The sequence below is a fragment of the Bubalus bubalis genome, chromosome 3 (assembly GCF_019923935.1).
Source record: "Bubalus bubalis isolate 160015118507 breed Murrah chromosome 3, NDDB_SH_1, whole genome shotgun sequence".
In the NCBI taxonomy this organism is placed as follows: Eukaryota; Metazoa; Chordata; class Mammalia; order Artiodactyla; family Bovidae; genus Bubalus; species Bubalus bubalis.
Window position 1 is genome coordinate 155,278,658 of NC_059159.1, and position 24,539 is coordinate 155,303,196.

Consider the following 24,539-nt stretch of genomic DNA (forward strand, 5'->3'; position numbering starts at 1 on the left):
CTAGCTTGAAAAATCATGTGCTCTTAGAAGAATTGGATACTTTATTGACGTTTTAAACTTCTTCTAAGGCTAAATGTTGGGCTTCCCTGATGGCTCAGCTGGTAAAGAATCTGCCTACAATGTGGGAGACCTGGGTTTGATCCCTGGGTTGGGAAGATTCTCTGGAGAAGGGAACGGCTACTCACTCCAGTATCCTGGCCTGGAGAATTCCATGGACTATATAGTCCATGGGGTCGCAAAGAGTTGGACATGACTGAGCGACTTCACTTAAGGCTAAATGTTTATCTTTACAGGGTAAAATGATAGAGTTAATGATTTTTTATATTATATTTTATTAACATTATTCCAGAGGAAGTCGTATGCTAACTCCAGAGTCCAGAATGCACATATCTATCTTAGAATTTTGATTGTTCGGGATAGTAGGCACTGAGCGTTATTTATAAATTCCTAAACTTGTACTGTTTCCATTTAAATGTTTTTTGTTGTCATTAATATATTTTTCATTTCTAATGCACAATGTTTTAGGTTACTGGAAAAAAGCTACTAGAAAAGGGGGAATTGAAGCGTCGATACACTATAATTCCACTCAATAAAATTTCATCCAGATGTATTGCTCCAGAAACTCTGAGGATTGCTCAGAATCTTGTAAGTCTTTTTTATATGTTTTGTCTGCATCTTACTGGTTTTTTTGTTGTTTTTTTTTTAATTATAGGACATTAACTGTCCTCTGAAGTAAATTGGGATTTCAATCATATATCAAACCACAAAATTTTATTGTGTTACCATGCTTTAAAAAGTTAAGATACCCAAGAGAATAAAATCAGCTTTTGTGAAATTATATGGAAAGAGAATAGAAATGTTGGAAGACTAAAATTCCCTTTGATATTTTAAAGTTGTATTAGAATGTCTTCTTTAAAAGATTTTTATTGGACTATAGTTGGTTTAAATGTGTTTTAGGTATACTGCTGAATGATTCAATTATACATACATGTGTATATCCATTATTATTCAGATTTTTTTCCCATATAGATTATTACAGAATATTGAGTAGAGTTCCTTGTGCTATACAGTAGGTCCTTCTTAGTTATCTGTTTTATTTTTGTGTGTTGTGTGTGTTAAGTCACTTTAATCATGCCTGACTCTTTGTGACCCTATGGACTGTAGCCTTCTAGGCTTCTCTGTCCCTGGGATTCTCCAGGTAAGAATACTGGAGTGGGTTGCCATGGCCTCCTCCAGGATCTTCCTGACCCAGGGATGGAAGCTTGTCTCTTATGCCTTCTGTATTGGCAGGTTGATTCTTTGCCACTAGGGCCACCTGGGCAGTAGAGTTCCCTGTGCTATGCAGTAGTAGGTCCTTGTTGGTTATCTGTTTTATTTATAGTAGGGTGTAAGTGTTTACCCCAATCTCCTAATTTATTACTTCCCCTACATTTCCCCTTTGGTAACCATAAATATGATTTTTGAAATCTGTGAGTCTGTTTTATAAATAAGTACATTTATATCAACTGAATTCTCTTAGCATTTGCTTGTCTGTAAAGCTTTTGCTTTCTCTGTTGAATCTGAATGAGATCCTTCTGTGTAGAGTAATCTCTTGGTTGTAGGTTTTTCTCTTTCATCACCAGGGCTTGTGGCTCAACTGGTAAAGAATCACCTGCAACGTGGGAGACCTGGGTTCCATCCCTGGGTTGGGAAGATCCCCTGGAGAAGGGAATAGCTACCCACTCCAGTTTTCTGGCCTGGAGAATTCCATGGACTGTATAGTCCATGGAGTTGCAAAGAGTTGGACATGACTGAGCGACTCACTTTCACATTAAATATTAAACTTTTGATTTCTGATTAATGAGAATTATAGAACTTATAGAGGAATATAGGAATTCTGCAGGTTTTTTTCATGCCACGCACACTTAAACCAGCTATAGTGTTAACCGTTATAGAACATAATCTGTCAGTCTTACAGAGATGCTTCTCTACTGGAGTTCTTCTGGATTACCCATCAACCTGTGAACATACAAAGCAGGTAGCCAGGATATGTAGTCAGCTGCTGGGCTAGATCTAAAGTAGTATGGTTTCTAGTGAATAGATGAGTGTAAGGAAATATATTTAAAAGGCTACTGTGGTTGTATAATATTTGGTAAGAACATGAAACCAGTTTTAACTTTCAGTAGTGATATCAGTATTTGAGCAGGTATTCTAAGTTCATGAGTTGAAAAAACAATTCTATGAAACCTGAAACTGCATGTATAATTAAGATAATAAATGGATATTCAGTAAATTTCTGAAATTGAGAAGCCTTCAATGAAAATTGTTTACTGTCAGGAGAAGAAAGATGAGTATAGAGTAAATAGGTGGTAATTTTGGTTAGTACTTCTTTTACTTTGAACAATCACCTTAGAGTCTAGAAGGAAGTTATTCTCGTCTTAGGTCAAGTTCCAGTGTTAGAAGTAAGTTGGGGTTTTAAGTAACAACAAAAGTACTTTTACTCAGATCCCTTAGCCACACGCACTGAATGGTAACTGCTGTGTCAGAGGACATTGCTGAACATATGTTGCAGACAGCTGCTTTCATTATGATTTCTGCTACTACTACACTCCATAAAGTATATTCAGTTCAGTTCAGTCGCTCAGTCGTGTCCAACTCTTTGCGACCCCATGAATTGCAGCACGCCAGGCCTCCCTGTCCATCACCAACTCCCGGAGTTCACGCAAACTCAAGTCCATTGAGTCAGTGATGCCATATTAGGTTGTTTTAAAAATGTAGGCTGAGGTAGATGTTATAAACAAAGGGTGAGAAAAGACAGTTGGATCAAAATAAAAGATTGAGAGATTTTTTAAATTACTTGTTTACTCTCAATTACTGTTTTCGTTTCTGTAACTGGAAGGTAGTTGCTCTAGCATGTTTTATTTGAATGGAAAAGTATTCACTTTGGGACAACCAAGTTGATAGTTGAAGGAAAACATGTAATTGTGTCACTGTGTTGATCTAGAAATTGTACTTTAAGAAAGTGTGTTCACAAATAATCCACTTTGAATTTCGAAACTTGATAGTGGCTTCTACTTGATTGAAACTCATGACTGGTATTTTTAGCTAAATGTTTTACTTAGATTTTTCAGTGTTTAAACTTGAATTTTTTTTTCTAAAAGTGAGTTTTCTATAGCATTTTAGAAAATTCAAAAGGCGTTGTATTGCTGGGTATATATATTAAGTTACTGTTAGTATTCTAACAGTTGTGGGCATTATTAGTATTTTATAAAATAGTATTTGAAAGGAAAGGAGTAATATGTATTATGACATATGTTTTCCCACAGGTTGGCCCTAATAATGTTCATGTGGCTCTTTCCCTGGTTGAATACAAACCAGAACTTCAGAAAGCAATGGAATTTGTCTTTGGAATGACATTTGTTTGTGACAATATGGATAATGCAAAAAAAGTAGCTTTTGATAAAAGGATAATGACTAGAACTGTAACTCTAGGAGGCGATGTGTTTGATCCTCATGGGACATTGAGTGGAGGTAGGATTTATATCATTTTGTCCTCCTACTCCTTTGTTGTAAATAGGATGGGGACTTTTTTTTTTTAATAGGAAATATTGGGGTTGGAATAATTCAGTGTTTTATTCCTAATCAAAGGATTGACTTTTCATTTGTGACAGTTGCTTATTATTAATTGAGAAATTATACACTGTCATCATCCAGATGGAACTCTAGTCTAGTAATCAGTACTATAGCTTTTCTTGCTCATCTTAAGTCTATTCTTGTTTTCTCTTTTTTGCCTTGTTAAGATATTCTAGTCACTGGGAAACGAAGTAGTTTTATTCAGTGCAATTGTAGCTTGACCACCAGTTTTCCTTTAGGAAACATGTTAACTTCTAATATGTATATATGCTACTGCTCTTGTCAAAAGTAAAGCAAAACTTTAAATCTGCCCTTGAGATGGTGCCTTAAGAAAGGAATTCTTAAGTAGTGACCATGTATTTCCTGTCCTAATATTTGTGACACTGTTTCCATATCCATGTCGAGTGACCATGTAATAAATAACAAATACTGAACAGTACTTACTGTGTACTAGGCAGTGTTGTAAGCCTGTACTGTCCAATACAGTAGCTACTAGCCACATGTGACTTTCCATTTAAATAAGGTAATTAAAATTAAATAGAATAATTTATTTAATTGCACTAGGCATATTTCAAGGGCTCAGTAACCACAGTGGTTAGTGGGTAATTGGATAGTGCAGATATGGAACATTTCTATCATTCTATAAAGTCCTCTCCTAAGGACTTTAATTAGTTCATTTAATCTTTATAGCAACCTTGAGGTAGACATTACTATCTTTTCTATATGTTTGTAGAAACTAAAGTATAAAACAGTTAAGAATTTGCTGATAAGTGGCAGAGCCAGGGGTCAGAGTTTAAACACGTTAGCCTGATTTCACAGTTTGTGCTTTTAACCAAACCAAGAGACTTGGATGCCTCTTGAGTTAGGAAGTATCTTAATTTCTTTCTAGTCCAAGAAAACAGTAGCCAATGTAATGAGCTTCATGATCAAGTTCCCCAGTGTACACAATGACTAGTATCTACAGTTGGCAGATAGAGACCAAATATTTTAAAATATCTAGATTAGAAGGAACATTTTAGATTTCACTGAATTATATGTTCTTGAAATTCCTCCTTAAGTGATGGCAGATATGTAACCCCATGTCATATAAGCAAAGTGTTCATAATAGCATTGTTGATTGACTTCACTTTCTTCCATCAAACCTAGAGTTTTCTTGACAGCTTAACACCTCAGCCTGTTACTGCCAGACAGTTATAATGCATGTAAGGTAAAACCAGTTTACTATGCTATGTCGAGTTTAGACCACGTTACGATATGGTAATAAACAGCTCCCAAATCTCAGTGGCTTACAGATGTATTCTGTAATTATGCTACATCATGTTACTTGTCTCTGCTCCATGTTATTCTCATTATGGAACTTAGGCTGACTGAAAAATAAATCTTTTTTTTTGAACATACTTTACACATGGGAAAGGGAAAACAAATGGTAAATTACGTGCTGCCTCTTAAAGCTTACTTTCAGAAGAGGCAGATTTCCCACTTCATCTGCTAGAGCAAAGCACATGGCTAAGCCTGATTTTAGTAGATCAGAAAATGGTCCTGAGAGGGATCCACCCAGTGAGTAAAGAAAGTGAAGTCGCTCAGTCGTGTCCAACTCTTTGCGACCCCATGGACTGTAGCCTATCAGGCTCCTCCATCCATGGGATTTTCCAGGCAAGAGTGCTGGAGTGGATTGCCATTTCCTTCTCCAGGGGATCTTCCTGACCCAGGGATTGAATCCAGGTCTCCCGCATTGCAGGCAGACGCTTTACCATCTGAGCCACCAGGGAAGCTCACCAGTGAGCAAAGGCAATGATTATTTTGAATAAATAATCCATCACATACAGAGTATTTGTTATCACATATGTATGCCCTAAGATTCAAATGATAAAATGGATTTTGTACCTTCATAAACCACTAAAGATTGGCTGTTGAATTATTTCAAGTGTAAATCTCTTAGAAAACTGTATTGTTTCCTAAATATGTGGCAACTCAGTGTTGAAGGCCTGTTTCAATTTGCCTATGTCAGGTGCTCGATCCCAGGCAGCTTCCATTTTAATGAAGTTTCAAGAACTCAAAGATGTTCAAGATAAGCTCAGAACCAAGGAGAATGAGCTACGGGCTCTAGAAGAGGAATTAGCCAATCTTAAAAACACTGCTGAAAAGTAAGACTTTGGTTGGATTAAGCTGTTATTAAATTTTTTTTTTGGTCAAAGATCTGCATTTGCATGGTAGAAGATTAAAAAAATTAATATTTAAAGAAATACTTAACGACTTAAATAATAATCTTAGTATTGAATAAGTTGTGAATTGATAACAGTTATTTTTTTTTAAATATAAGGGATGTCTTTGTTTTACGAAATTACGGAAAGTTAATTAAAAGAAAGAAAGAAAAATCAGCCAAATATTCCTATTTTTCTACTGAGATATATACTCTGTTAACATTCTGTGGGGATTAGTGGGGAAACACACAGATGCTCTGAAGGTTGATGCCAGAGGACACTTGAGTCCTTGATTTGAAATGATGTAATATGCTGTAGCACTGATTGGGTGTCTGCACTAAGTTTTGCAGCCTTATGGCTGTCCTATACATGTTGAAGATAGCTAGGTTCCCTGTGGAGAAGTTAAACAAGTTTATGTCAAAAGTCACTGCTAAAATTAAAGTGTTTACTTCCAGTGTTTTTTCTTTGTGGGTGTGGATATAGGTGTGTGTGTGAACTGTTCAACATTACTTCTGTTTGTGTATGATACATATTTATGTATGATGAAATATATGTATGCCACATTTTTTTTTCATAATTGGGTTCATGCTATTCAATGTAACCCTTTTTGTCTCTTAACATTATTTACTATTGCGTGCCTCATGTGCCAAGTACTCTTCAAAGAACTGGGAATATAGCAGTGAATCAAATAGATAAATCTCTTCCTTTATCTTACTTGCATATGTGGAGTTGGGGCAACAGACAATATAAAAAGTTAAATTGGTAAAAGGTATGTTAGATAATGCTAAGTTCTAAGAATAAAAATGTAAAATAGGAAAGAAGTGTTGAAAGTTTATATGGGGTGGGCAGGGAAAGCCTTACTGAGAAGATGACTTGAATAAACACCTGAATGATGTTGAGTGAACTCACTATGTGGTTGTCTAGAAGAGTCCTTGTGTGCTTTAAAAACTTCAGGAGTATAAATGCCACAAACTTAACAAAGTACAGTATTTGAGAGTTTAATTGTAATTTTTTTCTAATCCCTCTGAAGATGGCAAGTGGCAGATGAGATAAAATTAAACAATTTATTTAGAATTCACAATACTGAATAAAGGTAAGAGAAAATAAAAGATAAAAACTTAAATTATTTTTGAGGGGTAAACTTTTGGCATTTATCTTCTGAAATTATCAAAGCTTAAAATAGTACTAAGACTTTTTGGGGACACAGTATATATGTGGAAAAGATTATTTACACTAAGTCACAGTGGCCATTCCAAGATGTAAATTGTATCAAAATGCCCACTTTCAAACATTATATACATGTAAAGCCTACCTTTTACCTTCATTGACATATGACATTAATCATAAAATGAAAGAACTTTCTCTGAGAAAGAGACAAAAAGATGTTTCTGAAATGTGGAAGCTCTGTCAAGGGAATGAATTACAGACTCAGTTGTAGTCACATTAGGTTTGGAACTGTTAAGTTTGTTGAGCAGTACTAGGTCGTTTATTCTGCAGAGTTGTTTTGTAGACTAATTGTGGCCCTGAGGTCCAGGAAGAAAAGTAGATTTTGAAAAATGAAAGTGGAAGGGTCACCTAAAGCCATTCTTTCATAGACCATATCAGGAAAATATGTTGCCTTTTTTAAAAAATTTCTATACATTTTTAAATGAGTTGAAAAATGACTCTGAGTTAAAATTATGGCTTTTTATTGCTGTCAAGCAGTCTCAGACAAGAATACTCAAGGGAGTATTTATAAGTTGCTTGTTTTTTGCCCTCAAACCTTGTGATTTTCTAGTTACAAGCAACCTTTGAATTTACTATAATTTAAAATTTCACTGCAGCTGAATTAGCAAAATACCTTCCAAAGCCGTAATTTGAAGCTGCCAGAACTGGGGGACAATTACAGGATCTGCAAAAAAAAGTGCTTGGTGAATGTTTAAGTTTAGTACTGTGTCATTTTAAACCACCAGTCTCCTTACAAAATGGAGGAAATGATGTTATTTTTTAAAACATTTGAAACTGGGGATTGAGCTAACCAAATTTTTGAAATTTTATATAATTGTTATATATTCTATTTTTATGATGGGGGCTATTGTGGAGTTTTTCTTTTAGATAAGGATCAGTGAGAAGGGTTATTTTTAAGATCACTTATTTATTTGAAGATTATTAATATTTTCTAAAATTAAGAATATTTCTGTGGATAGTTACTATTGGTCTTGGTCATTTAGAGTATTTACCTTCAGTATCCAAGTCAAACTTGAGTTTACATTGATGCTTCATAAGTGTGAAAGTCATCAAAATGAGTCTTGTAACCAGTGGCATCTTACATTATGTTGTATGAGTTTGTTTTAGGTAAGAGCTTGTTTAAATGCATGTCTCAAACATCAGAAAAATTGTCATTTATTATAAACTTCTCTTCCTTAAGGTATCGCCACCTGAAACAGCAGTGGGAGATGAAAGCTGAGGAGGTAGATTTATTACAAACCAAGCTTCAGCAAAGCTCGTATCACAAGCAACAGGAAGAATTAGATGCTCTTAAAAAAATCATTGGTAAGATTTTGTTCTAATCTGTTTCAACTGATAACCATACTTTAGGTATTTGAAGCTCTCATGTTTACTGTATATTTTAATTATATGTAATAATTTTCTGTTAATTTATGCTTTATTGGGTTGCTTATTGTTCTCATGTACCACATTATAAATACCTTTTTTGTTACATGCTTGTCTTTTGGTTTTATGTTTATAGTATTTTTGTTAAATGTGTATAACTATCTCTGTCCCTAATTTTAAGAACCTATCTTAACACCTTTAATCAGAATTTAATTGTATGTGGTAGTTTTAAATTTCTCTTATTCCTTAGGACTATTCACAGACCTGTTTTTCCCCCACTAATATTTTTATTCTTTTTTTCTCTTCTTTTATAAAATTTGAAATGTATTCATTTCATTCACTTTCCCCACCCCCTGCCTCTAGCAACCACCAATCTTTTCTTTGTATCTATGACCTAAGATATTTAAGATTCCACATATAAGTGAGATCATATGGTATTTTTTGACTTATTTCACTTCATGTAATACCCTCAAGGTCCATCCATGTTATTGCAAATGGTCGGATTTCCTTCTTTTTTTATGGTTGAATAGTATGCCGTGGTGTGTTTATGGCACAGTTTCTTTACCTATTCATCCCTTAGTGGACTCAGGTTGTTTCCATGTCTTGGGTGTTGTAAATAATGAAGCAGTGAACACCACCTGTCTTTTGATAGCCAGTATAACAGTTGATGTGATCGCTGTTTGTGGTTTTGATTTGAATTTCCCTTATGATTAATGTTGAGTATCTTTTCATTTACCTCTCGGCCGTTTGTACATCTTTTGTGGAAAATGTGTATTCAGGTCCTCTATTTTTTGATTTGATTGGTTTTCTTTCCTGTGGAATCATATGAGTTCTTAATATGGTTTAGATATTAACCCCTTATCAGATAGATGATTTACAAATGTTTTCTCCTATTCACTAGGTTGCCTTTTAGTTTGTTGATGATTTGTTTTGCTGTGCAGAAGCTTTTTGGTTTAATGCAGTCCCCCTTGTTCATTTTTGCTTTTGTTACCTTTGCTTTTGGTGTCAAATTCAAAAAATCATCAAAACCTATGTTATGGAGCTTACCACCTGTTTTTTTCTAGGAGTTTCATGATTTCAGGTTTTACCTTCAAGTCTTTAATCCATTTTGACTTAATTTTTGTATATGGTGTTAGAAAGTGGTCCGGTTTCATTCTTTTGTAAGTGACTGTCCAGCTTCCTTGCAACATTTACTGAAGAGACTGTCTTTTCCCCATAATACATTCTTGACTCCTTTGTCATAAATTAATTGATCATGTATGCGTGGGCTTTGTTTTGGGGTTCTTTTATTCAGTAGTTCCATTGATCCTTGTGTCTGTTTTTATGCCACTACTCTACTGCTTGAATTACTCTAGCTTTGTAATGTAGTTTGAAATCAGGGAGTATGGTGCCTCCAGTTTTGTTGTTCTTTTTCAAGATTACCTTGGCTGTTCAGGGTCTTTCATGGTTCCATACAAATTTTCAGATTGTTCATTCTATTCCTATGAAATATGACATTGAAATTTTGATAGGATCTGACTTGAATCGGTAGCTTGCATTGGGTAATATGGACATTTTAACTATCTTTCCAATCTGTGAACAGAGAATATTTTTCCATTTGTTTCTGTCTTCAGTTTATTTCATCAGTGTTTCATAGTTTTCAGTGTACATATCTTTCACCTCCTTGGTTAAATTTATTCTTAGGTATTTTCTTTTTGATAACAATTGTAAATGGGATTGTTTTCTGTATAGAAACAACCGATTTTTGTAATTGATTTTGTATTCTGCAGCTTTGTTGACTTTGCTTATTATTTCTAACAGTTTTTTGATAGAGTCTTTACAGTTTTCTGTTTATGATAGGGTTTTCTGTTTATGCCATCTACATATAGTGAGAGTTTTACTTCTTTCTTTCCTGTTTGGATGCCCTTCTTTTCCTTGCCCTGTTGCTGTAGCACTTCCAACACTGTGTTGAATAAAAGTGGCGCGGGCATCCTTATCTTTTTTTGGTCTTAGAGGAAATGCTTTCAGCTTTTTACCGTTGAGTATGATGTTAGCTGGAGAAGGCAATGGCAACCCACTCCAGTACTCTTGCCTGGAAAATCCCATGGACAGAGGAGCCTGGTGGGCTGCAGTCCATGGGGTTGCGAAGAGTTGGACCCGACTGAGCAACTTCACTTTTACTTTTTCACTTTCATGCATTGGAGAAGGAAATGGCAACCCACTCCAGTGTTCTTGCCTGGAGAATCCCAGGGACGGGGGAGCCTGGTGGGCTGCCATCTGTGGGGTTGCAGAGTCAGACACGACTGAAGCAACTTAGCAGCAGCAGCAGCAGCATGATGTTAGCTGTGAGCTTGTCATGTGTATAGCCTTATTCTTTCTATACTCACTTTACTGTGTTCTTATCATAAATGTTGAATTTTCTCAAGTGCTTTTTCTGCTGTTTAGATGACCATGACTTTTATCCTGAATTTGTTAATACAGTGTATCATATTCACTAATTGGCAGATGTTAAACCATCATTGTATCCCTGGAGTAAATCCCACCTAGTCATGGTGTATTGTTGAATTCGGTTTGCTGATGTTTTGTTGAGGATTTTTGCATTTATGTTCATCAGGGATGATAGCCTGTGATGTTTTTTGCTTGTGGTGTCCTTGTCTGATTTTAATATCAGGATGATGATGGCTTCACAAAATGTATTTGGAAGAATTTTCTTTTTGTCTGCTTTTTGGAAGAATTTGAAAAGGAAAGATTGGTATTAATTCTTTAAATGTTTGATTTAATTCAACTGGATTTTGTTTGTTGGGAGGTTTTTGATTCCTTATCAAGTTTCCATATTACTAATTACTAATCATGATTTAATCTTGATAGGTTGTCTTTTTCTAGGGATTTATTTCTTATGGGTTGTCTGATTTGTTGGTGTGAAATTTTTCATAGTTATCTTTTATGATTCCTTATATTTCTGTGGTATCAGTTGTAGTATCTTTTATTTCTGATTTTGAGTCTTTTTTTCCCCTTAGGTCTAGCTGGAAGGTTGTTGGTTTTAAAGAACCAGCTTTTAATTTCATGGATTTTTTTTTTTTTTTCTATTTCTTTTTGGCCTCAATTTCATTTATTTCCACACTGATCTTTATTATTTTCTTCCTTCTACTAACTTTGGGTTTTGTTTTTTCTTCTTTTTGATGCAGTTCTAAATGGGACTGTTTAGTATATAGAAACACAACAGATTTTTGGTGTAAAGTTGTTTGAGATTTTTCTTGTTTCTTTAGGTAGGCATTTGTTGCTATGAACTTCACTCCTAGAACTGATTTTGCTACATCTAATGTACATTTGGTTTGTTGTATTTCTGTTTATCTTTGTGTTGGGTATTTTTTTAAAAATTTCTCTTTTGATTTCTAGAATGATATTCTACAATGAAAACTAGTATAGGAAATTGCATAATCATGGCTTTCAAGGTTATGTTTGTACCTAGTCCTAACACTTAACAGTGTATGTTGATTGTGACCATAACATGCCCATTCTATCTTACTTTATTTTTTAATTTATAAATTCAGAGGTAATATGTTTCCTATGCTTTGTTCTATGTATATTCTCACAATATTTCTCTACTTTAATAAGAGTTTCCTTGAATAAAAATAAGTGAGCAAGGAACACTAAGTCAAGCTTTTTTATGGGGTTAATTAAAAGTATTCTTATAACTAAAATAAAAGTACCATAGTTCTGTGCTGAGTTCTGGTTTTGGAAGCATATGGTATATAACATGGTCTGTGATCTTTTTATAAGTTAAATTGTAGGTAAAGTTTATGTTAATCAATTTCATGTGATTGGAAATAATTTCTTTACAGAATTTAGATAATTCAAGTATGGCTCTAAGGTATGACCTGTGTTTTCAACATACTATTTATAGAATAAGGTTAGAACAGTTAATTTTTTTTTTTTAACTCTTGCCTCCAACTTTCTATACCTTTTATTCTCTTAAAAGTTGAATTTGTAAGCCCTTATCTATAACTGTTACTAGTTGGAAGATCTCATTTAGTTGTATTTGCCTGCTTTATGATGCAGAGGAAAGTGAGGAGACCTTAAAAAACACCAAAGAAATTCAGAAAAAAGCCGAAGAAAAATATGAGGTGTTGGAGAATAAAATGAAAAATGCTGAAGCTGAAAGAGAGAGAGAACTGAAGGATGCACAGAAAAAACTAGATTGTGCCAAAACTAAAGCAGATGCTTCTAGCAAAAAAATGAAAGAAAAACAACAGGTAATTTTTTTTAATAGAATTAATCTTTTAACATCAGCATAGAACTGAAGGGTGGTAGAGCACCATTGGTTGATTTGTCCTTCTTCATCGATATTTGTCGTAAGTCGAAAAGTGAGAGACAAGGTTGCTTGATAAAGGCATGATTTTGATAATGTTTCATTCAGGAGTGGACCAAAGCTTGTATCATGTAAGCCAAGCTGTGTCATATCAGAGACTCACTGTTGACGTTTCTGTTTGGTGATCATCTGTTTGAACAGATACTGTGAAAGAATAATGATGACAAAGCATGTTAAATTTGCAGTGTTATTCAATTGTAGACTATCATGGATAGTTTCAAGGCTGGAATTTGAACCTGTTTTACTGTTTACAAAGAAGGCTACATGCCCAGTCTCTATTCCATACAATTTCACTATTGAATACAATTTCACTTAAATCTAGCTTTCCTTCACAGTTCTTTTTAAACCCACCTTATGATTCTACTATTAAATATTTAGCTTTACACAAAGCATTTTGTAAAGAACTAAAGGCTATAATGGGAAAGCAGAGAAACTAATTTTTTTTGTCATTAAATAATTGTTTAAAAAAAGGTTTTTACCTCCTAATTTATCTGCTATATAGAATTCTGTATTGTTTTTCCCTATAGGAATAAAAGGATGAAATAGTTTATGCAAAGTTCTTTGAACCCATAAAAATTGTATGTACATTTTTTAATATAGAAAAATAAATTTCTTTTCCCCTTTCTTCTTTGGAAGCAGCTTACATGTTTTCAGTAGTTGAGTAAGCTATGGTCCTTACTTGCTGAAGTGAAGTTGCTCAGTCGTGTCCGACTCTTTGCGACTCCATGGACTGTAGCCTACCAGGCTCCTCCATCCATGGGATTTTCCAGGCAAGAATACTGGAGTGGATTGCCATTTCCTTCTTCAGGGGAACTTCCCGACCCAGGGATTGAACCCGGGTCTCCTGTATTGTAGGCAGACGCTTTACTGTCTGAGCCACAATAGTTGGTATGTTGAATGCCCAGATGCTGTGTTTTTTATAGGAAGTTGAAGCTATCACCCTGGAGCTGGAGGAGCTCAGAAGAGAGCATGCATCCTATGAACAACAGCTTGAAGCTGTAAAGGAAGCTATCATATCCTACGAGGGTCAGATTGCAGTGATGGCCTCTGAGGTGGCTAAAAATGAGGTAAGAGTGATTTAACCACATTAGAGAAACACAAATGTCAGTCTGCTTCTGAAATGGTAGCTTAAAGATGTTTGACTTCAAAGGTCTCAGTCTCTTCACCCTTGTCATGATGAGAGGGAAAATGATGATTACCGATCAGAAAGAGTCCTGAAATAATATCACTAATTGTTTTAGTCCACTAGGTCTACTAGAAAATGAAAATACCCAGTAATTTGACCAGGCAGAGTTTAAATAAAAATTATTAACTATAACAGGAATTTGGGATGATGTACAATTGATTGCTAAGGGCTAGAGAAAACTCTAAAGAATATATGAACAGCAGATATAGGAGTAGTCATTACCTATAAGCTGAAGCAGTGCACCCCCAGAAGGAATAAATCTGGAAAAGAGCCCCATTCTACCTGCAAGGCTGAGAACTACATGTAGTTGGAGAACACATGATTGTGGCCCTCTGGTGGTGGGGTTTGGTGTAGTAGGGAAACCATGCTGAGGAAAGTGCTGCACAGGACATCTGCTGGGAAAACAGCTTTCGGGGATGCCAGGGGGACTGGCCACAGGGAGGTGCCCAGCCTCTGGACAGGCTGCAAAGACTGCTGCTGGGTATGTCATGTAAGTGACAACCTTGCCTTTGAGAAAAGCACATCAGAAGCAAGAAGTAAAGCCCCTTCCTTCTCCAGTGTCCCTACAGCATCCTTTACTGATGAGGCTTCATACTGTTAAACTCGGCAAGGGAGAGTTGTTCCCATCTCAGAAGCAGGCAGTAAAGGGTGGATTTGGAGTGCAAGGGTTTCATGTTGTGAAGATATTTCTATTTCCTACAAATATTAAAAATGCTCCCTCATGAATATTGGGTACCCTCTTGACCCATTTTTTGATTTTGACCTTGAATTCTGTTTGATTATTTCTACTCCTGCTTTTTAAAATTCAGATATAATTGGCATAACATTTATATTAGTTTCAGGTGTACAATATAATGGTTCACATTTTAATATATTGTGAAATGATCACCCCAATAAGTCTGGTAACCATATATGATTATAGATTTTTTTTGTGTGAAGAGAACTTTTTAAGATGTGCTGTCTTAGCAACTTTGAAATATACAGTAGTATTTATTATTAACTACTGTCACCATGCCCTACAAAGTGTAACCCACCTTTGGTTTTTGATACAACTTTTTTTTTTTTTTGTAAGTTTTCTGTTCTGTATGTACTTTTTGTAGGTCATGTTAACTAAAATGTAACAGCTTCTAACAGGGAGGGGAGTTCCATCCATTTACCTACAATATAGTAAAGTGTGTTTTTGCCTTTTGTCCTCTACTTTTACATTTCCTGTTACATTTTTTCCTTGAGATGATTGTTTTAATTGTTGTAGTGTGCATTGTTTTAGAAAGTAGTTCTTTTCTCTTCATTCTATTTGTGGTTAAACTCAAGAGTTTTTTTTTAATTTTTAACACATTATCAAATAAATAGCAGAACAATTTTTTAACTATATTTTTGAAGATCAGGGTTCAAAGTGCTTTTCAGCTTTGTGTTTTGTGTTGCTGATTACCTTTTCTACAGTTTCTTTTTTGCCTTCTTACTTGCCTTATCATCCCTCCATATCTTTTACCATCTTTCATGGACATCATCTTGTGGAATTAAAAAAAAAAAAAATAGATGTCATATTTTTAAAGAGAAATGTGGAAGTAAAATAAGCCCCTTCTTCCTTGATCTAAATAATGATAAAATCAAAGCATATACATATTTCGATAAAGAGAATATCTCTTTCTTTATGGAAAACTATAAGATGTATCTCTAAGTTTGTAAACGTTGTTCTTTTAGTCTCTATGTTTTAAATTGTTTCTGTTTGCCCTCTTAGGGAGCTAAGAAGAGAAATTGCCTTCAAATTAATTATGTTCAAACAAAACTAAAAACTTTGGCTCAATCTGAAGTGATAGATATCCTTGTTTTTCTCTTAACCTTGTAGATTGAAACAATTATACCTGTGACACAGCATCTTCAATGTTTAGGTGTGAGAGAATCTTCTTCATAAACATGTTTTTGTCATGCGTTTTTGTTTTGGATTTTTTAGATGAATGCTGTGATTTAACTTCCTCCTGCAAAGGACCTTTTATGACACAAACATAAAGAAATTACTTATGTCATGTTCAATAACTTAACCATAATGTCAGGTATTGTTTATTGCTCAGAGTTATCTTGTTTTCTAATGAGCATGCCTTAAAGAATTCCTAAATTTTTACTGATGCTGGTCATCACTTCAAGATACCTATTCTTCCTCAGAGTCTTTTAGCAAGTTGTTCTACTCTTTGTTTTCCCCTACCTAAATCTGAGTTGAGCTAGGTTCTTTTTTTCAGATGTTTATGTGAGTTTGTGACCATATCTTTACCAGAAAGACCTTTAAGATCTAGCAAAGAACTTTGCGGGGGAGGAGGTGAGAGTTGGTAGACTAAATCCCAGCTGTAATTTTCACTTGAGAGGGAAACCGATGGTAGTAAGAGTGAGAAGTTTTTCTTTGTGCCACAGATCTGTTTCTTCAAAAAGGTTTCTCTTCCTCTTCCATATCTCTGTTTTAACCCCTGTGCTAGAACCAAACACCCTGACCTTTTGTTGCCACTGTCAGAGGCCTTATGGCTTACTTCTATAGAAGGTAAAGGAACCAATGCCAGCTTACCTTACTTCCACCCCCATTCTTTGCCTTCATAATAAATGGCATTTGGGGGCCTGTCATACTATTTTGTAACCACCACCAGAATCACACTCTTTTGAGAGACCTTAGAGGGCAAATCCCAGTAACCCCTCCTCCACCTAGGTGATCCCAATTATACTGTGTCACAGGGACTTTGTTGCTTCCAGCATGAACAATGCATCTCATCCCTTTTGTCCTAGTGGTAATACAAGTTTTATTTGTAAATGTGTTAGTCATGTTCATGGAGATATAAAGTGTAGAAGGTTAGATGACACATTGCCATCTTGTCTAGAAGTCTGTTGGATGATCTTTCAGTAAACCAAAAAATGTCTCCGTCTTACCTTGCTGTGTGTTGTCTTGTAATTATTCATTTCAGGAGTTAGTAAATAAAGCTCAAGAAGAGGTAAGCAAGCAAAAAGAAGTGATAACAGCCCAAGATAACATAATTAAAGCTAAATATGCAGAAGTAGCACAACACAAGGAGCAAAACAATGAATCTCAGCTTAAAATTAAGGAACTGGACCATAACATCAGCAAACATAAACGGGAAGCTGAAGATGCTGCTGCAAAGGCATGTTTGTATTGTTCATTTTTATTCTTAATCACATTTTTGCCTCTGGGTTTTTGAAATGTTCTGGTAAAATGCTCAGTGAAGAACTTACTGTAAATGGCAGAACTACTGTGTAACAATTTTGAGGCATACATCTATGACTGCTTCTCAGCAGTCACCAAATGGCAAAAATGTTTTATTTTTAAATTTAATTTCAGGGGCTTTATTCCCATCTCCAAGATGTTTTTAACCAAATATTGAGTGGCCTCCCATGGAAATGACTGTTCTTAATCCCCAGTTGTTCATAGAACTAATTACTAATGTATTAATAGTAGTAATATATATTCTTTACCTAATTGCAAATTGAATTTAGGGAACTCACAGAGAAATACACACAAGGAACTTCTGAAGTAAGGACTTAGTTGGTTTAGGATATCCTTATGAGGATTAGTATAGTCAGTGTTCGAAGTCTCATTTGAAATCTGATGTTTTGCCAAGCAGTGTCTTTGAAGTTATCCCACAGTTTTTTGGTCACTCTTAATTAAAATTTCTTTCATGTATCACAGTAAACCTAAGTACTTTAAAGAAAATACATAGTTTTGCAGGAATTTGTTGCTTAGTTAGGAGGCTTCATTTATGTGGTTTTAATAATTCACTCATCATGTTTTCTTACTGGTCTGTAACAGTTTGGAGCCTTTTAAATCTTTTAGCATCATAAAAGTACAAGAGATTTAATTTCAAAAAGATGAGAACATACAAAACAGTCTAACACCCTTTTCTGCAAGAGCCATGAGAGCCTGTTCAGGTTCATTACTTTGTTTAAAAAGCCTTTTTTTAATGACCACATGATAATATCCTAATATTTTATTTGTATTGATTTCCCATTTGCCTAGTAGCCTAGTATTAGTGGATTCACTGAACTATTACCAATGCTAATATTACTGTTAATAGGTTTTTTTTTTTAAAGACAATTGAAAATACTAGTATCGGTGGTTGCTAGGGGATTCTATTTACAGTTAAGTGAAGAGGGTAGAAAGAGCGACTTGCAGGCAGAACTGCTAAAAAGTCAAGTATTCTTTAAAATACATAGTTTATCAAATATTTATCATATACTTATACCAGGCACTAAAGATGCAAGAATGAGCAACATGCCACAGAATGTGTTCATGGAGCTCACAGATGGGCAGGAAAAAAAAGATAGACTAGAAATGACCATATTACTTTGGAGTCTGGTGGTGTGATTGTACTCATGGAATTAATAAGGATGATTGACAAGGATTAGCTTTCAGCAGTCAATACCAATCTTAAACAGTTACAGTAGAAGAAAGTCTTCCTTAAGCACTATAATTAAAAATCCTTAATGGTTATATGAGTATTTGTGCCTTGTCAAAGAGGGTAGCAAGGGGATGGAGTCAATATTTAAGATAATGTTTTACTTAGATTATAATTTCAAGAATTATTAGCTACCAATCACGATTAGGCTTTCATGATTTTACAGTATCTATGACTTAAATATTCGTATAAGACTAAACTTTCACAAGTTGTTTTTTTGAAGTAATACATTGAATTTGGTAAAATCTGGAGCCTCATCCCATTATAATGGCAATGTTTACACACACACACACACCCCCACATACACTTCTTAACTATTTCTCTGAGTTCACATTTATTTTGATGCTTAAGTAATATCTTTCTCTGTTTCTAGCCTATCCTCTAGCTAAAAATATTCATGCTTATAGGTTCACAATCAACAATGAGTCTCTTTTTTTTTTCAAATGAGTCGTGGGATTTTTCTCAAAAATGTTTATAAAAATTAGTAAATATTTAAGAAACTAATTTTTAAATATAGGTTTGTGAGCAATATCATTCTATTATCATCTTGTGGCTAGGTATCCAAAATGTTGAAAGACTATGACTGGATTACTGTAGAAAAACACCTCTTTGGGCAACCCAATAGCACCTATGATTTCAAAGCTAACAATCCAAAAGAAGCTGGTGAGAGACTTCAGAAGTTGCAAGAAATGAAGGAGAAACTAGGAAGAAATGTCAACATGAGAGCCATGAATGTACTGACTGAAGCTGAAGAGCGTGTAAGTCACTTTGCTATGACTATGGCCACTTTAAAACATGAGTAGCCTCGATGGTTTTTATGACCCCTGGTGTGTGTGTGCTCAGTCTGTGGCCCATGGACTGTAGCCTGCTAGGCTCCTCTGTCCTTGGGATTCTCCAGGCAAGAATACTGGAGTGGGTTGCCATTTCTGTCTCCAGCAGATATGACCCCTGAGACAATTATTAGAGTCAGTCTAATAATTTAGACTTAAATTTTAGATTTAAAATCTTTGCTTTATGCTTTTGAAAATTTGTTTTGTGTTTTCCTTTTCTTCTTTTTCAGTTATTTCTTTTCTTATTTCATTCTTTTTGTTTCATCAGTTACATGTTCTGTTGTGCTTAAATGACTTTTCCACTGGCTTTTCCTTTTGCTGTGAACGTGTTCAACCCCTTTCTTATTTTTGGTTTAAATAAAAACACTCGATCTTGTTAACTCCTCACATTTTTATCATTTCTTTAACTTGTCTTTTTGAAAGGCTTTGAAGACTACAGGTTTTCCCCATTATCCAAAAAGTGGGGCATTCCTTTGAAACCCTTCCTGTGCCGAAATGGTATAAAGCAAAGAAGCAATTACCATAGGGCCCATCTTGCTAACAGATGCACAGAGCAAACTGAGATAAAGCACAGATGCTCACAGACACAGCTCAAAGCTCTGGGAGGAGGCTTGATGCTGAGATGCTCAGTGTAGTTCCCATGAGGAACTTGATGGTGCAACTCTCACTGCTTAGGATGTGTGCTGCTTCTGTAAGAAATGGCTCACTGCAGAACACATGCTGAACATTATTTGTGCTTTTTACCTTTTCTTGTAAAAGTAGTGATGTAAAGTGAACTTTGGAAAACTGAGGAAATACCTGTCTGTTCTAACCAGTGTCTTCCTTTGATTCCAGTGTATTGCAAGAACCATTACATAAGTAAACGACTAAAATTGTTATATACATTAACACTGTTTTACTAATCTGTAAATCCAGCAGCATCTTCTCTGTTTTAATGCTCTCAGTTACTTGATGGTGTTATCCATCTCCCTTACCTTTTACAGTCTGCATGTCACTAGAAAAACCCAAAGGGGAAAGCAGTTCCTATTCTTTATGGCCCCATAGGAAATAGCAATCTGAGTAATTTTATATTTTGCCCTGTATCTTCTTTAATTCTGTAAAACTGAATTTGCATAACGGTTAATGAGAGTGCTGTAAAAGTGAGTACCTATGAGCTCTATCACTTTTAACAAATTTTTTAGTAATGGGTTTCTTAAAGCTGTTACTAACATTAGTATCTACAAAGAATCTATATTATGTTAGATACTAAACAGATTAATAATGCATATACTATAATCTTTCTGTTAAATATTCCTGCTGGTTTTCGTTTCTCCATTAAATCTTTGCAATATATGGCACCTTCGTGGAAGGGAAATATTTTGTCTGAATTTGAGCTGCTTAACATCATGAAATTTGTTTCCTTATACTTGTTTGCTTTTATTATATAATAATAACTTGAGCTAGGTTTTTGTTTTTTGGGTTTTTTTTTTTGTTTTTTTTTTTTAATTTTACCAACTCCCATGTCCATATCAGAGAGGAAGGGCCTATATGGTTGATCAGTGGTTCACCTTTTGTCTTTTTATTATTGTATTTTGGGTCACCCCATGTAAGAAAATATATGGAATTATGCAAGGAACAGGATAAAAGTGTGGCCAAGCTCCTAAAACCTTTTCTGCACAAAGGAGAGGGGCAGCAAGGAAACTAGCAAGACTGGCTGGAGTTTTTCAGGGAGAATATGAAGCCGCCTTGAAATGTGAGGCTGTGAGGAGAAATAAGTTAAAAGGGTTTTTAGAACGTGCTGCTGCTCCTCATGATTTGATTATCCCTCTGTAGTTTCCCTCAAATTTTTTTTTTCAGTAAATTTCTTCATTAACCAGAGAAGGCTACTCTGAAAATGAGATGTTGGAGTGGAAACTTGAGGCGCCAGTTAATGTCTGAAGTAGAGGAAGAACAGTGCAGGGGCCACAGGGCTACGGTGAGCTTATGTTCAGGAAGCTGAAAATGAGACCATATGGCTGGAGCCTGGGGAGGAGTGTGTTGCCAAAAGTTCAGAGATAAACAGGAGCCAAATTATGTAGGACTTTATACATCATGGTGAAGAGTTAAAAAAGTTAAACCTTTATGTCACTGCTAAGACTAACCTTGCATGCAAGGCTACTTTTGAGTTTACATGACAAATACTCCTTTTTTTTGCCTTGGCTACTGGGTAGATAAGTGACTATAAGTGGAGTCAAAATGTTTCAAGAGTTTGTGCTATAAATTCTCAGCTATAGTAATTGAATTTTACATATAGGTGTGTTTACTTGCCTTGTAACTCAATGTAGTGTATCTTTTTGGTAAGAAGGAGTTGTATGTATTGCATATAAAAATAGTAAAATCTCTTTTATTCTTGACTGAATCCTAAAATACAAATTTTTTGGTTTTCTCAATTAAGTCTGCTTTTTATCTTACTAGTATAATGACTTGATGAAGAAGAAGAGAATTGTAGAAAATGACAAATCCAAAATCCTGGCAACTATAGAAGACCTTGACCAGAAGAAAAACCAAGCCATAAATATTGCCTGGCAAAAGGTATTTGAACCCCCAAATATTATCTATTCTGTATGAGGCAAAGATGGAAGATGACATCATGTTAATAGCGTTGTACTCTAAGATAAATTTGAAGCAACAGCTTTGTGTTTGAATGAGGCACATGCTCATACCTTAAAACCTTGTAGACTTTTTAAAGCATTTTGTCCTCTTGGACTTAACTGCTGCTGCTGCCATTATGGTCTCATCGTCTGCTTGTCTGGTTCTTCAGCTACATGAAGTTAACTTTGTAGATTTCTCTCCATCACTTGCTAATTCTGGGTTACCTTTAAAGGGGACAGTATTTGCCCTCTTTCTCATGAGATCATAGGTTCTAATATTGGACAGTATTCTAAGGTTTCTTCCAAATATCTGCCATACCCTTACTCATCCTCTGCTTAAAACTGGAAGCATTATTTGTTTCACATTGCAGAAGTGCTAATTGTTGGAATACCTCTCCAAAGGACCCCTTCAGTTGTAACCTCTTCAGTTTCTCTTGACATGACCTGCAGAGGTCAAATATTTGTGCTAAGAATATTTCTATAGTAAGATTGTATTCCACTTACAAATTATTAATTGTGTTTCAGAATTCATAAGTATTATACATTCTTAGGTTTTTAGCACATCATTTTTATAGTAGATTTATAATTATAAAATGTTATTTTTATGTAAGTATAATAATTTATTAACAGACCATTTGCTCTTATTTTACATGAATTATCTTAAAATAATTCCATAATTTTGATAATTATTATCTCTGTTTTATACATGAAGAAACTAAAGCTTAGAAAGTTGAAATTAGCCTAAGATCGTAATAGTCAAAAGGTAGGAAAACTGGAATTCTCTTTTCCTAAATTAGAACTTAAATTAAAATTACCTTTTGTTGCTCTTTAGGAATTAGAACTGGTTAATTGGGAAGTCAGTATTTCCAGGATTCATATCCAACAAAATCCCAATTAACCATTTTGGTTTTGTTTTATGATAACTTCAACAGATTTCAAGGTTCCTTACTATTATTTCTACTTCTCTGGCTGCATAGATTTGTCTCCATTAGCATAATCCTTAGCTTCTTCTGTAAAGTTTTCCTGCCATAACAAAAGACTACTAGTCAGAAGCTTTCATAGATACTGTGGTGTTTGGCACTTTAGCAAGCCTGGGCCTTTAGGATTTAACTGGACACCTTACCACTTTTTCTCTTTTTAATTTTGAGGGAACTTTATTTTTGATAATGGCAGAATAGTTATCTTTTTCATTTGGATTATTTTTCCTGCTCTACAACTTACTTTCAGTGTTCCATTTCCCTGTAGTATTTCTGTCGTTTAAAAACTGCTTATACAACATTTGGATTTAACACTAGATCTGAGATTCTGTCTCTTGGTTTCCCCATGATTCCTGTATTTAATTCGAGTACAAATTTATATTTTAAATTGATTTTTCTTCAGTCTCCAAAGTTCTCCCAAACCAAGTAAATTTACTGAGTGCTTATTATATATGTCAGACACTATTCTTATATTAATTTTCCTATTTAATTCTCAACAGTAACCTAATGAGATAGGTATTATTTGAGCATTCCATACTTCCTTATGGCTTTAAGTGTACTTCCTTCACAACATCAGAGTATTTTATAAACTGGTTGTATTTTTGTTTCTTTCTTAACCTCATTGGATTTTCAATATTCAACTTATTTCCTGTCTATGATAGGGCTGTATTCTTCTCTACCTATTAACTGATAAGATTCTTTTTTCCCTTTTGAATAATCCACATGGGATCCCATGGTCATCTTTTGGATTTATTAGCATTCCACTGTCTTCAATTTTGAGCTGTCTTTCTCCTGTCTGGTCAAAAAATTTCAAGTGTTTATAGACACTATGTTATCTTCCATCTTTCCCCCATAAAAAAAGTGGACCTCTCCCCACTGTAATGAACCTTGTGTAGCTCTGGAAGTCTATCCTAGATAAAACTAGAATCTATTTTCTCTGTGTAGGCTATTAGCATGTGTGTGTTGTTCTTAAAATATGTGTTCCTTAGCAAATTTATATTTAGGAGACTGTGTAAGTCTAGGAGATTTCCTTATTACTACATATATTCATAAAATATGTACTTGCATTTGAATTTTATACTTGAATAGAGAACTTGGCTGTCATATATCTTTGTTGGGGGGGTGTACATGCATGTATACACTCAATTTTGTCTGGTGAACCTCTAAGATTATTAGTCATGTCTGAAGACAGATGGCTGAATTCTCAAATGTGTATGCACAGAAATTACTCAGTTACAGCCTAGAATATTGGTCCTAAATCTCTGTGTAATCTCCTGCTGCAACTTTATGGGGATAGGCCAAATAGCTTCTTAAGCTTTTTTCTTTTGGGGCTTAGTCTTGTTCCTGTCCCTTGACAATCTGTGAAAAGTATAGAAAAGAACCATTGAACACCTTTAACAGATCTGTTTTGATTTCATGCCTCTTTTTCTCCTAGACTTCACTCTGATCTTAAGCTTTTTAAAGTTAGCTGTAATGACAGGCCTGTCTTACCATATCAGTCAACAGAAAACAAATTATACCAAAAAAAAAGTTTTTGTTTTTTCTCCTCCAGCTGAAAATTCAATCTCCTATATTATTCAGTTGTGTGTCTCTGAGGATTCCTGCAACCATGGGTGCCTGTTGTATCAAACTTCATCTTAGTGTTAGAGGTACAGCCTGTAGTTTCCCCTCAAAGTTTGAGGAAGCTCAGTAAATGATATCTGTGAAGAGACACATAAATATATCACAGCCTTATA

The 24,539-nt window shown here is 34.8% G+C and overlaps 1 protein-coding gene across 1 annotated transcript in view; it reads left to right on the forward strand.

The window, feature by feature from the left end:
* SMC2 (structural maintenance of chromosomes 2) overlaps positions 1 to 24,539 on the forward strand; it is a 50,546-nt gene that overhangs the window by 19,543 nt on the left and 6,464 nt on the right. Inside the window, exons 14-22 of the mRNA XM_006069073.4 lie at positions 526 to 645; positions 3,306 to 3,510; positions 5,621 to 5,756; positions 8,221 to 8,345; positions 12,444 to 12,637; positions 13,677 to 13,820; positions 16,882 to 17,076; positions 18,945 to 19,145; positions 21,651 to 21,767. Of these exons, the coding sequence (XP_006069135.1) occupies positions 526 to 645; positions 3,306 to 3,510; positions 5,621 to 5,756; positions 8,221 to 8,345; positions 12,444 to 12,637; positions 13,677 to 13,820; positions 16,882 to 17,076; positions 18,945 to 19,145; positions 21,651 to 21,767 (1,437 nt within the window). The remainder of the gene's footprint in view (positions 1 to 525; positions 646 to 3,305; positions 3,511 to 5,620; positions 5,757 to 8,220; positions 8,346 to 12,443; positions 12,638 to 13,676; positions 13,821 to 16,881; positions 17,077 to 18,944; positions 19,146 to 21,650; positions 21,768 to 24,539) is intronic.